Raw genomic sequence first — 17,292 nt, 5'->3', positions numbered from 1 at the left:
CCCTTTTATTACCTTTTTTCAACTGCAAAGTAAAACTTTGCCAACATGTTTTATCTATTAAAATAAAGTTCAGTCTGTTCATCTCACTTCAATCATTTTTATTGCAGAACATGGTATTTTCTCAAGCAGACGGATGTAAACACTGTAATCTGTATTGAACTGTTTGTATTACAGACATATTCCAACTTAACTGAATGCACATGTGTGTGGACTACTGTATTATTACAGGTATTGAAATGAACAATGCAACTTCCTTATACAAAAAAAAAATATAAAAAATAAATAAATTTATGAATAATTAAATATCGATACTTGGCGTCCCTGTATCGCTACAGTATCGCCACGCAATGTATCGCGATACTAGTATGTATCGATTTTTCCCCCCACCCCTAGTAACGATACGTGTATTTGTCCCGCGACTTCACGGTACGGACGTCACAGTTCGGTACATCCAGCCATACGATGAATACGTCTCGACTCATACCACTAGGTGAAACTATAGGGTTGCACATTTTACAAATCTATGCTCAATATCTTTACTTTACTTTACACTGGCTTACATTGATCTTTAACGTTGAATATTAAGCTTGTATTGCAAAAATTTTATGATGAATAAAACGTTGAAGCTTGTAAAGGCACGATGACAAGCGGACAGAACAAATTAACAACACGCACTGACACTCTGCACTGGGTTGTTTCTCCCCTCCTCCCCTGTTTACTACAGGTGTCCCTAAAACAAAACCATGATTGATTGATTGAAAATTGTATTAACAGATTGCAGAATGGGTACAATACAGTACGGCTCAATACACACAATTGTTAAGGGGATGCAGACCAGAGAAACACATTTGTCTTGTTTACATCAGGGTCCCCCATTTTCAATTCATCATAACATTTATGACATACAAGATGTAGAAATATACAGTACTGTTTATGTGTACAAAAGGAGTCTAAAAAAGAGTATATACACTTGAGGGGGAAGAAACATGAATGAATTATACTTGTAACACAGCAGGGTCATTACAATTTTACAGTTTTCTTTAGTTTTCTTGTTTCTTCGTCATTTGAGGCTTTATAAAAGCAGCACAATGAACACAAATCTGTCAGTGCCAAGTCCGACCTCATCTTAAATAACAAACAGCATTGTTTGTTGTAGTTAACAAAGAGAGGCAGAGTTGATTTTGCACACAAAAAAGAAAAAAGAAAATTCATATATATATTTTTAATAATCACATTTTATTTTCATATTCGAATCCCATGCCCATCGAACGAAGCTTCGAAGTATTTAAGACAGCCCTACTACACACTAGTGAGTAGTGACATAACACAACTACACAGATTCACTTCAATACTCACAATACACCTACTACACACTAGGGCTGGGCAATAGGTTGCTGGTTCCCAGCTGCATCTTGTGTACCGCTACGCTTTGCTATCTTATATAACAGCCGGGCAAATTAACATAGACTGAAATGTACTTTTGATCTCCACGGGCGACGGTACGTCATGTAATTAAGTTTTACTCACTCAGAAGATTACATATTACCTAAACATAAAATCCGGCCCTCATTTATCAACAATTCTTAGAAAGTGTTCTATTTTTGTACGTAAGCGCAGAATTTAGAATGTGTGTACGCACAGAAATATTGGGATTTATCAACCGTGCGTACACGGGTCCTACGCTCCTCCGTGTTGATAAATACCTCTTTGTTCTACCGTCAATGCTCGTGCATGATTATCCATATATAGTCATGAAACACCCCCCATGGGATGTGAAATAATGGACTGACCCGAGCGAACTCTGAGCAATGCGTTTTTTATTCTTTCTTATGTAGAAGGGGGAAGAACACTATCGTGGGTGTTCATATGACTTGTATTCTGCTTACAGCTTCGAAATTCCACTTGTTTCGTTTAACAATGGCAAAGCCTTTAAAATATAATCAAAACGTTCCTGTATTTCTGCAATCTATGCGCAAAATTATAACGTGTTGAGTTACGCGGAGCGCAGTCAGTGCACCCCGTATATTCCGATAACGCTATATATAAACCATGCTGCATTCATTCGGAGAGAAAGACCTATTATTCCAAATGCTATTTATAGGGTTTTGACCATAATTACACTACTGTTGCTATTTTACAATGAACTATAATGAATTACGGGCCATACAGAACACGCCAGTGTTGAAACTAACTTCAGAGAGGCTTCAGCTAATCCAAAACTCCGCAGCCCGACTGCTAACTAGAACCAAAAGGAGAGAGCACATTAGTCCAGTATTAGCTGCTTTACACTGGCTTCCTGTAACATTTAGAATTGACTTTAAGGTCCTTCTCCTTACATACAACGCTCTAAATGGACAGGGACCTAGCTACATCACCAACACTCTAATAAATTACACACCAGCAAGAACACTGCGATCATCAGCTGCTGGCCTACTAGATGCTCCCAGAAACAGTCAAAAGAGGATCGGTAATGCAGCCTTTATCAACTATGCCCCAAAACTGTGGAACAAACTACCCCAAAACATCAGGGAAGCCAACTCGCTAGACATCTTCAAAAGACAGCTTAAAACCTATCTCTTTGCTCAGGCATTTCAATGACTTACCTGCACTATTCCTACCCTGCCTACTTTTCTATGCTAATTTTATCTTATTTTACACTGCCTCAAATTCATGTGTCGGTTATCATACTTTTTACTTCTTACTGATGACTATTTTTAAACTGAATCATTTTAAACTATTTTTCACACTTTTTACTGTAACCTTGCTATTTACATTTTTTACTGTTGTATGTCCGTTCTATTTTATAATTTATAGACTATTTTTAAACTTAATCATTTTAAACTACTTTATTATTTGTATTACTGAATAGAGAGCCTATTAGGATGCTAGATCCTAATGTGAAACACTGTGATTTACCATACCCTGCCTATCAAATTCATGTGTCGGTTATTGCACTTTTTACTTCTTACTGATGACTATTTTTAAACTGAATCATTTTAAACTATTTGTATTATTGCTAGATCCAAATGTGAAACACTGTGACTATTTGTATTACTGAATAGAGAGCCTATTAGGATGCTAGATCCTAATGTGAAACACTGTGATTTACCATACCTTGCTATGCTCGCTCATGCCTGTATTTTTTATGTCTGTTCGGCACTGTAGCGGCACGGTGGTGTAGTGGTTAACACTGTCGCCTCACAGCAAGAAGGTCCAGGGTTCGATTCTCGCTTGGGGACCAGGTTTCCATGATGCCAGTTACCCAGGTGGGGTATCTCCCAGGCCTTTCTGTGTGGAGTTTGCATGTTCTCCCCGTGCTCGCAAGGGTTTCCCCCCCGATAAGATAAACCCAATGGAAAAACATGCACAACAATAGATCGCTAACGCTGTGGCGTCCTTGACGAAGACGGACAGGAGCACTTGGATTGGTCCCCTGGCGCGGCTCACGTTGACGCCTGTCTGCTCCCGGCTGCCCTTGGGGGGGGAAGGACGATGGGATGGGTTAATCGCAGATACGAATTGCATGCATGCATCGCATGTGTGCCGATTGATGACCTCTGAGCAGGTCCTAAATTATTATTATTATAAATTATGTCTGTTCTATTTTATAATTTTTTGACTTTTTAAACTGAATCATTTTAAACTATTTTTATTATTTGTGTTACTGAAAACTGTAAGCGGAGAGCCTATTGGGATGCTAGATCCTAATGTGAAACACTGTGATTTGCCATACCTTCAGTGATGGGCAAGCTACTTGGAAAATGTAGCAAGCTACACTACAAGTTACTCTCGATTAAATATAGCTCAACTACAATGGAAGCTATCCCCAGATAAATGTAGCAAGCTACACTACAAGAACATGGCAAAAATAGCTAGCAAAAATAGCGGCACTACTTTTTTTTTTTTTTTTTTTTTTTTCCGTTCGTGATCACGTTTCCACCAAACAAATACACAGGCAAAATAAATGCTCAGTTTGATTGTTTATTATAAAACTGAAACAAGCCCTCGGTCTGGCTTTTTGTGTCATCCTTTTAACATGAACTTGTATTATGTACAAAATCCAGGAAGGCAAGTTTAGCTGGGTGCAGCCTCTACAAAAGAAAAGAAAGAGACCATTTGGTTTGATCAGTTTTTATAGTATAGTTTGTTGATTACTTTTGATGCAGTAATGGTCTTTTTCTTTTCTATTCTATCTTTATGTATTATTTATCCCTAAACTCTGCATCTTCTGGCTGCCTGATACCCTCTCCTAGCTGAAACCTGCCAACTTTATCAACCAAAAACACACTTCTTCAATATCTGAATTTTAACTAATAAAAACTGTCTTACTGCATTTTACTATTATGCTACCATGTCTATACTACCACCAACTATGCTAATATGTCTATACTACTACAGTACAGTATGTACTCAAGAGTATAACACTCAAGCTCGACACTGCTAGACAAACAATACTACTTATCCTTGGCTGCTAGATGTACCACTCCTGCTGACTTGTTGTACACAATTTGTAAGTTGCTTTGAATGAAAGCGTCAGCTAAATGACCAAATGTATTTAAATATGTAACTCACAAAACATTCCATGGCCCCAAAATCATGTGGGGACCCCCCCCCCTGGGGGTCCTGACCCACAGGTTGAGAACCACTGCTCTATGTGATATTTTCCCTCTTAGTGTATGTACTATTTATGGTAGTTTGTTTTTTCTTTTCTCCACCCCCATAATATTGTTCATTTTCTGCCTACAGTGAAACATGTTAGTTAAATCTGTTGACAAAAAGTGCACTGACGTGTGCTGTTTGGGAACAGTTGACAATGTTTATGTAAAGCTTTTCATCAGCTTACCTGAATATATGTGTTCTCAAGTTAGTGCTGGTCGTGTGGGATGTTGAGAGAAGCTTCGTTTTTGGCGGACACAATAAACACATGTTGTTGTTATTGACATCTTCATCAATGTCATCAGCCCTGGAAACATCGAATCCTTCTGCTATTTCGCGACTGGTTCGTTCATTCATTCATGGTCTGTGTTTAGATTTTTTTTACTTCCTGGTATGTTGCAATTAGGGATGCTCGATATTGGCTTTTTTACCTATACCGATATTGTCCAACTCTTAATTTCCGATACCGATATCAACCGATACCGATATATGCAGGGTTTCCCCCCCCCCCAAAAAACGGAATAATTTCAGGTAATTAACATTACATATCTCTTGTCGTGGAATTAACACAACATTATGCATACTTTTGACAATAAATAAAATCTGAATCTGTTCTTACTTGCTTGCCTGGGTAAATAAAGTTTTTTTTGAAAACCGATACCGATATTTTCCGATATCACATTTTAATGCCAATATCGGCCGATAATATCGGTAGGCCGATTATATCGGACATCCCTAGTTGCAATGTATGTATGCACAATCTATCCAAAAGTCAAATATCCTTTTGTGCACAAGTACATTACCATTAGCCATAACAGATAGATTAATTACATTCAGGTACATTACAATTAGCCATAGACACAGATAGCTTCATTATATTCAGATATATTACAATTAGCCATAGACACAGATAGATGCATTATTCAGGTATATTACCATTAGCCATAGGCACAGATAAAACAAGAAGTGTACTCTATAGTCAAATGTCTTCTATCTTTGCTAATTTAATTTTAACTAGATAATTATGAAAGAGCTGTGTTTCAGGAGCGGTGCTTTCTTTGTGGAAGGTGCCATTTGTACAGCATGGGAGAAAAGACAGAACACCTTTTACAGTATGTGTGAAGTGGAGTTTGTCATGTTGTACACGACTCCATTATTATATGTACTGTCTACATGTATTGTCTTGTATGTGGACGGGACACTGAAATACAAATCAACCAATCAATCAGGATACACAGAAACATCAGTATACATGAAACAACCACATTCAAGCAGTCCGAGTTACAAAAGAGCATTGAGATAACACTGCTATTAGTGCTACAACTAGGGGAGAACGGGGGACGTTGTCACACGGGTAGGTTGTCACATTCATTATATTTCACCACCAGAGGATCCTGTCTCCCATACTTTGGTATTTAAATGTCCAGAATTGGGGTCAGAGTTCACCTACATTGTCATATTTGGAGTGAAACAGCTGAATTTGAGGTGAGAGGACTTTTTGTGTTTTTCATGTCCATTTGTAAATATTCCGCTCATCAGTATTTCTCTTCTAGGCTTTTACACAATTGGTTTATAATGAAACAATTATTACCCTTAAAAAGTGTGAAGGGATAGCTATAGTTTAGATTGTTGTTAGCTAGCTAACTAGTTGTTAGATGGCTGTTAGCCTTGATGCTATCAAGACATTCCAGTTGGGGTTGGTTCGGTTGTCACATTTTATTTGGGGTTGGTTGTCACATGTTACAACTATGAATTGAAAATGGGGGACCCTGATGTAAACAAGACAAACGTCTTTCTCTGGTCTGCATCCCCTTAACAATTGTGTGTATTGAGCCATACTGTATTGTACCCATTCTGCAATCTGTTAAATAAAGTTTTTCTTTGATAGGTGATTAACTTTGTTACAATACGTTGGAAAATGAGAGGGATACACATTTCAAGCAACATCTTAAGCTTCAATTTAATGTAGGAATGACTAGGGCTGCCGCGGTATTGATTTTTTCCTTACCGCACAAATTAGTGAAGCCATTGAAACCGCTGCGGTAACCGCAATTGACTATTTCAACAGACTTCAGGTTCCACCTCGGGCCGTTCTGTCCAATCAACAGACTTCAGGTTCCACCTCGGGCCGTTCTGTCCAATCAACAGACTTCAGGTTCCACCTCAGCCGTTCTGTCCAATCAACAGATTTCAGGTACCACCTCAGCCGTTCTGTCCAATCAACAGACTTCAGGTTCCACCTCAGCTGTTCTGTCCAATCAACAGACTTCAGGTTCCACCTCAGCCGTTCTGTCCAATCAACAGACTTCAGGTTCCACCTCAGCCGTTCTGTCCAATCAACAGACTTAAGGTTCTACCTCAGCCGTTCTGTCCAATCAACAGACTTCAGGTTCCACCTCAGCCATTCTCTCCAATCAACAGACTTCAGGTTCTACCTCAGTTGTTCTGTCCAATCAACAGACTTCAGTTTCCACCTCAGCCGTTCTGTCCAATCAACAGACTTCAGGTTCCACCTCAGCCAGCTTCGCACGAGCTTCCATCTGACAGGTGAGAGCAGAATAACTCTGTGATGTGTTCGGCCCCAGGACTCCCATATGGGCTCTGAGCTTTCTGTGCTCGTCGAAAAAGAGATGCCTTTGTTGTGTTGGGAGTGTCGGAGACAGTCGGAGACAGGTAGAAGAAGCAGCAACCTTTGATCCTGTGGATGCCTGTCATTATCCACCCAGGCAGCCTGCCCCACTTTCCTCACCCTGTCTGCTGCTGTGTCTATTTTCAGCCTTTTTGATTAGCGAAGATGCGAGTGTGGCATGGAGATTGTGTGTGTAGATGGAATGCCTGGCTTATAATGAGCAGCACTGCTTTTACTCTGGGCTAGAAATTATGGACATAATGGAACTCTGTGTGTGTGTGTCTTTGTGTAGTTCTAGGCCCATGCTATTTTCAGTAAGCCTCATCTGTATCTTTTCTCACTCGAGGGGTCCTCTATCTTCTAGACGTCATAAGTGTCTATGCCTCTGGTGGGACCCGAGTTTCGGCTTTCAGCCTCAATTAGTTCCCTCACCTCCCTAACCTCTGACCTCCCTAACCTCTGACCTCCCCATCCTCTGGCGTTTCTCCCTGTGGAATCCACCTGCTTCTGCGCTCTGCATTCAACCTCCCCCATCACAGCCGCTGACCACCAACGACGGATCAAAGCGCTAAAGTGTTTCAGATTATATAGATCTGTCTTTTGAACGTAATCGAAAGATATAGATTAGGAGTGCCTTATTAACTAAAAGAGTCATTTTCTGGGAAGAATTACTAGACCATTGTGGGTTCGAGTCCCTGTGATCATAAATCACAAAAGCTAAAGGTAAAAGGATGTGTATCAGTGATAATCAAACCGTAAACAAAGAGGCCCAGGCATTAAGATGTTAGATCCTAGTATGAAGAACTTCCCTGAATTTCCCCAAGGACATCAATAAAGGAATATCTTATCTTATGTGATTTTATGTTCTCTGCCTTACCTTGACTTTGTCTATTTAGCTGCTATCTATTTTATGCTCATTTTATGTCTGGAGTTTATGCATTGCTACATCTAAAATACTGAGTTGATATGTCTATTTTTTGTGTATCTGCCAATTTCATGATGTTATGTGTATCAGTGACAATCAACCCGTAAACAAAGAGGCCTATTAAGATGTTAGATCCTAATGTGAAAAACGATGTGATTTAATGTGTTATGCCTTATCTTGACTTTGTCTCTTTTGCTATAGTAGTGTACATAGGAACCAGTGCGCTCTCAGGTATTTAGCATGTCTATTTTATCATGCACATCTTATGTCTTACATCTTCTTCTTTTTTTCTATGCCTATTTTATTATTGTATTATTGCACAATCGATGCGGGCATGACCACCCGCATTTCACTGTATGCCCGGGCCTGGTGTGTATGTGACAAATAAACCTCTTGATTCTTGATTCTACTGTCTATTTTATGCCTAATTCTATGTCTGCACTTTATGCATTGCTCTTGATCTGCCAATGTTGTGCTTGTTTTATGCTTATGTCTTTTTTTACAGCTGTGAGGCACTTTGAGCTGCAATTTTTTTTTTAAACAAACACATAAACAAACATGACAACACAAGATTAGATATACAAGCAGTAATTAACAGTGCACATCCAATGAAATCACCATTTAGTTAAATGTCTTATACAAGATATACCCCTAATACCTGCTATCTAATACCCTACACACATATGCTCTAGCTCGCACACACCCCCCCCGGACCCCCCATTGGATAATCCATCCATTATCACTCGCCACTACCATTATATGCTAGCTTTTATTCTCTCCACCACTTCTAACCACATTGTCATTTTGGATTCATTGAGACCCAAAATTCTTGCTGTAGATATTTCTAGATAAATCACATCGAGATATGTAAGAATCCAGACCTTCCGGCACATTTTTTCCGGTTGAAACCATCGTGATGCTATCGGCTTTTTAGCCGCTGTGATACCAGATAAAACCAATCTCTTTAGCTGTATAGTTACTGCACACTCAAAAACATCATTCAGCAGTAATACAGAGGGGTGTACAGGAATTGAGCTGCAATTCTTGTATGAAAGGTGTTAAATAAAGTGTATTATTAACTATCAACTGATGACCCGGTGTCTCTCTTCTGGTTTCTTTAAATTTCTCAGGCTTGGGGAAAACCAAACGGAAGGCAAGCGCCCGCGATGCTTCCCCGACACCAAGCTCAGACACAGAGTACCCTTCCAACGGCAGTGGAGGAGGAGGAGGAGGAGGAGGAGGAGGAGGTGGTGGAGGAGGAGGCGCGGAGAGAATCTACGACATCAACTGCCCCGCCGTGGTGAAGTTTGCCTATGCGGCGGAGCGGGAGGATGAGCTGTCCCTGGTCAAGGGCTCCAGGGTGGTGGTGATGGAGAAGTGCAGCGACGGCTGGTGGCGAGGCAGCCAGACGGGCCGGATGGGCTGGTTCCCCTCCAACTATGTCCAGGAGGAGCAGGGAGGAGGCGGAGGAGGAGACGACCACGGGGGCGACGGAAACTCCCCCGGGGGCAGCTCGCCGGGCACGGCACAGTCCAACGGCCGCTCTGGGCCGCTCCTCCTGGTTCAGACTCTCTACCCCTTCAGCTCCGTCACCGAGGAGGAGCTGAACTTTGAGAAGGGGGAGGTGATGGAGGTGGTGGAGAAGCCGGAGAACGACCCCGAGTGGTGGAGGTGTAAGAACACCCGCGGCCTGGTGGGCCTGGTGCCTAAGAACTACGTGGTGGTGCTGAACGACGGGCCCGGCCCGCCCACCTGCTCCGCCTCCGCCCCCAGCTCGCCGCAGAACCGCACTGTGGGGCCGGCGCGCTCTGGGAAGTTCGCCGGGAGAGACTGGTACTACGGCAACATCACCAGGCACCAGGCCGAGGCTATGCTCAACGAGAGGGGGGAGCAGGGAGACTTCCTCGTACGAGACAGCGAGTCATCGGTGAGTGGGCGGGGCGGGGCAAGTCAACTTTATTTATGAAGCACGTTTAATGTGCTGTACAAGGCCTTATAAATAATATAAACACATTGAAATACGGTAAAGTAGGCATACAAAGATCAGTGCATAGAAGAGACATATACACTGTATACAAGCAGCACAACACCCATGAAGAATATTCAAACGCTAGTGAATAGAAGTATGTTCTAAACCGAGACTTGGAAGAATCGACGGATGGCACGAGTCTGATGGAAGAGGGAAGGCTATTTCTTAGTCTAAGCCAAGGGCTGTAACTGTGAAAGCACGGTCGCCTCTGAGTTCGAGTCTTGAGCGTGGGACGCCGGTCAGACGACATGAGAGACCTGGAGGTGGTGTAAGGGCTTTGAAAGCAAACCGCAGGACAGGAGAGAAAGACAAGATGGAGTTGTAAGGGAATGTGGGAAATTGTCTGGAGGATTACAGATGATAGCTGTAAGCTAGAGTGGTTAAAAGGCAGTAGGTATATGAAAAGTTGAACAATTATTAAGTTGAACAATTATCTAGTTATAACTGTAAATGTTGGTAATATACTGCCACCTGCTGGTATAAAGTTGTACAACACTTTGTTTGAGTGAAGGCATTATTTTCTCTCATGATAACTCTCTCTCTCTCTCTCTCTCTTCCAGCCCAGTGATTTTTCAGTCTCTCTGAAGGCGGTGGGTAAGAATAAGCACTTTAAAGTGCAGCTGTCTGAGGGAGTGTACGGTATTGGCCAGCGCAGGTTCAGCTCCATGGATGAGCTAGTGGAGCACTACAAGAAGGCCCCCATCTTCACCGGTGAACACGGAGACAAGTTGTACTTGGTCAAAGCGATGCTGTGACACACACACACACACACACACTGGAACACACTTTTATGACACACACACAGATACCAATTCCCTTCCCCGACATCTTAATACAAGCCTTAGCTCTGGACCCTCTCGCTGTGGGCATAGTAGGGGACTACGCCTTCCCTCAGTCTCTTTTAGGGTCCATCTACTGCCCTCCAGTGGTGACAGGGTGCACTTCTCCCCAACTGTAGAAATGCGCTCTCCCCCCCCCCCCCCTGAAGACAGCAAGCATTGTATATGTCATCTAAATGCCCATTAAAGTCGGTACATTATTCAGGCGTGTTTCATAGACTGTGAGACTTAACTTTGGCAAAGACCACATTGGCTTCAGCAAATACGATGTTTGAAGCCTTGTTCGGAGGAGGTGGTTAAGCTACCTTAGTGATGTCTTATGCTTCCTTTTTAATTTCACCACCTAGAACAGGCTAAACCGTTGCTCTTAACACACCAGACACACAGTAGCTATAGGAGGACAGGTGTTGAATGCAGCAGAAAGAGATTCTTAACCTCTCTGGGGGAACCTTGCTATCTGGTGTTGTCTAAGTCCATTTGCTGGCCTTTGTTTTGTTTTATTTAATTAAATTTTATTTCTGTTTGTATGTTGGAGTTGGCCTATTTTATGAATATTTTAAAGCTAATTTAAATGCATCTGGATGTTCCGGTCATTGATGATTCATACAATGACTTCACTAAGTGACCATAATCACTCTTTGGCTTGTTTTCCCCCCTGTCCCGCTACATCATCATGATTTCACCCGTCTCTCTGTCCCATTGTCTCACCCTGTGCCAGATTTGCCTGTCTGTCTGTCTGCTCTGCCTGTTCATGGGGTTTTTTCAGCACACATGAAAAAGAGCTAAAAGCGCACTGCCAGTCTTGGTGAGGAGGAGATGTAGTGTACAAACCTTTTGTAAACAAATGAAAGATGACTTCTACACACTGGCGCGGAAGGATAGACACACCCCTGGTCGCTTTAGGAGGAGTCTATAAAGAGGCGGGTGATGAGAAGATGCGCCGGCCCCTCTCTCTCTTCTAGGGCTGACCCCTATTAGTCGAATAGTCGACTAATCGATCGAAAGGAGCCGTAGTCGACTGCCAGCCTCTTAGTCGTATGCAAAAAAGAAATAAAATAATTTTATAATATTTATTTTTTATATAAAAAAAAAACTTTAATTAAAAAATGTTTTATCATTCTTTCCAAAAGAAAAGAGGCCTAGACGCGTGGATAACGCTAATGGCACGCATACCAGAGGCTAACTGCCTAAGAAAACAGGCACAGAGGCACTGAAAGATGATTTCACCCATCTAATGAACACACTAGACTAGACAAATATAAGATTAAGATTTGTTTATTAAGGACAATGCAAATTAATGAACATCATTTACATGTGTATGCATAACATCACAGCATGATAAGGACGTAAATATAGGCCGGAATAGCACAAGGCTAATTTCCACCCGTAGTCCTAACATAATACAAACACAAAACGGACCATACAACGTTCATTCATAAAAACTGACATCACTGACATGACCACACTAACATGACATTCAGTCAAGATGTATCCATCAGTGGACCAATTGCATGCTTTTGCAGAGGACAAGAAGCCTTCAGTCGACTCCTTCAGACATTAAGCACCCCCCACAGCCCAAATGGAATGATAAAAAAAAAGTAAAAAAAATTATACTTAATTATTATTATAATTAAAAATAGTCGACTATCGGCTAATTTCGGCCAATCAAAGTCGACTATCCAAATCCTTAGTCGGGGACAGCCCTACTCTCTTCTTTCTTCTCTCTCCTCTCTCTTAATCGTTTTTCATCCTGGTTCCACCCACTCAAGTCAATGCAGAGTCAAATCAGGTCTTTACTGCCATCTGTTTTTCTCTACATCTCTCGTGTGTTTTATCTGGAAAACGATGGCGGGAGTCCTGAAGCCTTGGACGTAAAGGAGGAGAGAGCTCCCGTGTCCAGCAAACGTGCCACCCCTCTCTTAACTGCACTGCTGTTCTATTGGCTCTAGTTCTACTACACCACGCTCATTCTACTGCCGTGACTCCATTCTCAGCTCTACAACCATGCTCTGTATTGTTGTTCTGTTGTGTTCTTCTCCCAATATGTGTATGTAACTGAGTGAGGGCACTAATTCACCAGTAATAAGAACACTTCAGTAACACTTTTGAATAACTATCCTAGGTCTGCCTTCCGCGCCTGTGTAGAATTCTCCTTGGAGAATCAAGAAAAGAGGGCAGAGTTTGATATAAGTCCAACTCCGTGGTGCATTGATCAAGTTGACTAATAGTTATTAAGGATTTTGTTGACTAGTCAAAACGAGTAGAGTGTCATAGCTATAGAAGTGGGTGACTCTCAACCCTTTGAATACTGTGGTACACTCGTGTCACAAATTGACCGATATCAAGCCCCGCCCTCTTTTATTGATCCTCCCATCCCAGCTGTTGCTTGCGAAAAGAGGGCGGGGCTTGAGATAGGTCGGTTGCGTCTCTCACATTGTTCTCTTGCGAATGAATGCAATCATGCATAATGACCTCTTTTGACCAAGCAAGTACCCTTTTCAAAGACTAATACATATTTGTGAGGATTGTATACGATTAGTCAACTAAAAGAGTGCAAACCTAAGCTATACGTCGTGAGACATTAGTAAATCACTAGTAAATGATTATTGAACTATCAACTAATGACTTGATGAAATGTTAATAAGCAGTGAGTTAATTAAACCCGTCCAGTTTTGACTGTAGCAACACCGGTGATCTTTCAAGCAAGTCAAAAGAGCCATTATGATTTACAAATTATCTTTACATGTTGTGAAAACAAATGATGGACTACTGATTTATTCTAAAGTCTTACCAAACCTTTAGTTTATATTTTTGTTTTTATTTCCTTTTGGCCATGTACATTTGTTTACGTCAATCCTGGGGTTCTCACGTTTTTTTTTTTATAAGAGGATATATCGAATGATATTGAGCATTGTTATTTAATTCTTGTTTCCACTGTATGTATATATTCAAAAGAAGATGAGGTGCATATATAAATCGTTCCGATCCAATTATGGTACTGTACCGCTGGCAACGTGGTGAGAATTGAAATACTTTTGTTCAATAAAAGATTTTGCAGAATACTACACATGTTCTCTACATTGTGATCTTTAAGTCTAATGTTAAAGGGATATTTCACTTTAGTAGAACCTCCGCAGTCTTACCTCATAACTAAAGTAATCTGCAAGTAAACTAATGACCACTGCTTTCCCTGTCATCCGCTGTCGACGCCACCATTCCTCCCAGGTGTCAGGCTCCTCATTCACTTCTATTCATTTTGGACACCTGGCCTAAATATCACACTTCTAAAGTATAAACAAACTACTGCTGTGAAGACTTCAATAAAGCAGACAATTCTGAATCAAATGTATGTGTTTTTTTGGCTACAGATTTATAACCTTTGAAAGAACCCCACCGTCATAGCCAACTATCGCCCTGTCTCTCTTCTCTCCTTCCTTTCTAAAACACTTGAACGTGCTGTATCCAACCAACTTACTGCTTATCTCTTACAGAATGACCTCCTAGACCCCAATCAGTCTGGCTTCCGGACTGGCCACTCCACAGAAACGGCGCTCATTGCGGTCACAGAGGCACTTCACTTAGCAAAAGCGAAAGGCCTCTCCTCTGTCCTGATTCTCCTAGATCTATCTGCAGCCTTCGACACAGTCAACCATCAGATCCTCCTCGCGGCCCTCGCAGGAATGGGAGTGGCTGGATCTGCGCTGACATGGCTGACATCATACCTCAATGACCGCTCCTACCAAGTGTCATGGAGAGGGACTCTGTCGGCCACCCGCCCCCTCCAGACAGGTGTCCCCCAGGGCTCGGTCCTAGGACCCCTTCTCTTCTCCCTCTACACTAAATCACTGGGTAACATTATCACGTCTCATGGCTTCTCATATCATTGTTATGCCGATGATACTCAACTCTTCCTCTCCTTCCCTCCCTCAGATATCCACGTCTCTGAGCGGATCTCGGCCTGTCTGTCCGACATCTCCGCCTGGATGACGACCAACCACCTCAAACTGAACCTAAGCAAAACAGAATTGCTCCACCTGCCGGCCAAATCCTCCCCCCTGACCGACCTCTCCATCACAGTCGAGAATGCAGCTGTGACCGCGTCGCCGACCGCCAAGAACCTTAGTGTTGTCCTCGACGACCAGTTGAACTTCTCTGCTCACATCGCAGCGACAACCAGAACCTGCAGATTCCTCCTGAGCAACGTCAGAAGGATACGCCCCTTCCTGACAAAAGAAGCCACCCAACTCCTCGTCCAATCAACAGTCATCTCCCGCCTCGACTACTGCAACGCACTGCTAGCTGGCCTCCCGGCCACTGCCACCAAGCCTCTTCAACTCATTCAAAATGCAGCGGCCCGCCTGATCTCAAACCTACCGAAGTCCGCCCATGTCACCCCACTTCTTAGGGACCTGCACTGGCTCCCCATTGCTGCACGTATCCGCTTCAAGGCCCTCGACCTAGCATACCGTGCGGCAAAGGGAACCGCTCCCGCCTACCTCCGGTCAATGGTCTCTAACTACACACCCTCAAGACCCCTACGCTCTGCATCTTCTGGCCGCCTCAGATCTACTCCTATCCAAGCTCCCGGAGGGTCATCAAAGAGAAGCCGCCTATTCTCAGTCCTTGCCCCACAATGGTGGAATGAACTACCCATCCCAGTTAGGACAGCCGAATCCCGTCCAATCTTTCGCCGTCGACTAAAGACTCACTTCTTCAACCATTATCTGAAATGATAAAAAAAAAATAAAAAATCTAACCCCGACTAACCTTAATGTCATGCACTTGTCCTAATAAACTAACCTACACTGTAACACGCAACACTTTGATGAACATTGTTACTCAGCTGATAGTTATACCCTTCTTGCTGTCTTGTCGCACAGAACTTGTAAGTCGCTTTGGATAAAAGCGTCAGCTAAATGACTAAATGTAAATGTAAATGTAAAGAGGAAAAGCAGATCGGGTCAATTTGTTGTAGGTTTGAGTGTGTGCGGTGTATCTTTGCCTTACATAGAATGTTGGGGGAATGGTTACCATGGTTACCTGCTACCTTGCTGGAGGAAAGATTCTAAACATGTGGGGGGGGAAAGTACCGTTTGACTCAAACATTTATTACACAATAATATTGCAGTATTGTTAGTTTATATTTCAGAAGTATGATATTTATAGACTTGGTGCTCAAAATGAATGGAAGTGAATGATGAGCCTGACCCGTGAGGAATGGTGGCGTTGATAGCGGATGACGGGGACAGTATAGTGGTTACTAGCTTACCTATATATGACTAGTAAGATTGCTGCAGATTTTTGCCAAGTTGTACTAAAGTGAAAAATCCTGTTTATTGGTTTGTTCATGATTGTGCATCGTCTGATAGCCTATGGGAGTTTTTTTCAGGAGACTCACACTTTCAGAGTAGCTAAATGTTTTTATGACTCAAAACAAAACTGACGTGGCAGATTATTGTGTAGCTCATTGATAGGACATATCCTGATTTCTACTGTTAAACTATGAGCCTACAGTTGTATTCAACATTCAACAAAAGGATTTGCTTTATATGATACTTCCAGAGAATAATTGTGGGGACCCATTGTTCCAAGACCACATTTAGAAAAACACTGTTGTCCCACTCATACTTGTCGGACGTATACGGTTTAACCCAACATAATTCAATGTTTATCTGATCTCTCGGGCTTCGGATGGATTATTTCTCTCACTAACATCCTCTGGGTGATCCGAGGAGGACATGACTAATATCTCCCAGTCAAGACTTTATCAGTGGGATGAGCTATTCACAGTTCAAACACGAACCAAAACGCAAAATATACTATACATCTTCAACTAACATCTGCAAAATGTACCACCAATACAGCCTATTGAGATTTCACACACAATGGATCAAATTTGAAATTGTTTTGCCGATGGAGATTTCCATTGGGAAATGGTGCTCGATACGTGTCAGTTTAGTGTTTGTCATACAATGCTATTTAATTTACTTTTGTCACAGAGACAGAGGGATCCAGACAGAAGATTGTACAAATGCCACAGACGCAATCGATAAAGAAACAGATTGACAGCTCCTCTGACACATACTGTATGTGGTCTATGAGTTCAGTACACTACCCTCACACATCCAGAAGATGGGAGTATTGTTCTTCTAAGGGCAGTAAAGAATTTACTTTTATTATCTCATGAATCTTGTTCTCCACCATTTAAATGCTG

The 17,292-nt window shown here is 42.1% G+C and overlaps 1 protein-coding gene across 1 annotated transcript in view; it reads left to right on the top strand.

Moving 5' to 3' along the window:
- Window positions 1–14,145, top strand: part of nck2a (NCK adaptor protein 2a) — a 108,985-nt gene extending 94,840 nt beyond the window's left edge. Inside the window, exons 3-4 of the mRNA XM_084315088.1 lie at window positions 9,341–10,137; window positions 10,800–14,145. Coding sequence (XP_084171214.1) covers window positions 9,341–10,137; window positions 10,800–10,994 — 992 coding nt within the window. The 3' untranslated portion in view covers window positions 10,995–14,145. The remainder of the gene's footprint in view (window positions 1–9,340; window positions 10,138–10,799) is intronic.
- Window positions 14,146–17,292: the final 3,147 nt, after the last annotated feature.

Source organism: Notolepis coatsorum (assembly GCF_963971535.1).
Source record: "Notolepis coatsorum genome assembly, chromosome: 5".
Classification (NCBI taxonomy): Eukaryota; Metazoa; Chordata; class Actinopteri; order Aulopiformes; family Paralepididae; genus Notolepis; species Notolepis coatsorum.
This window is presented reverse-complemented; position numbering and strand designations above follow the sequence as displayed.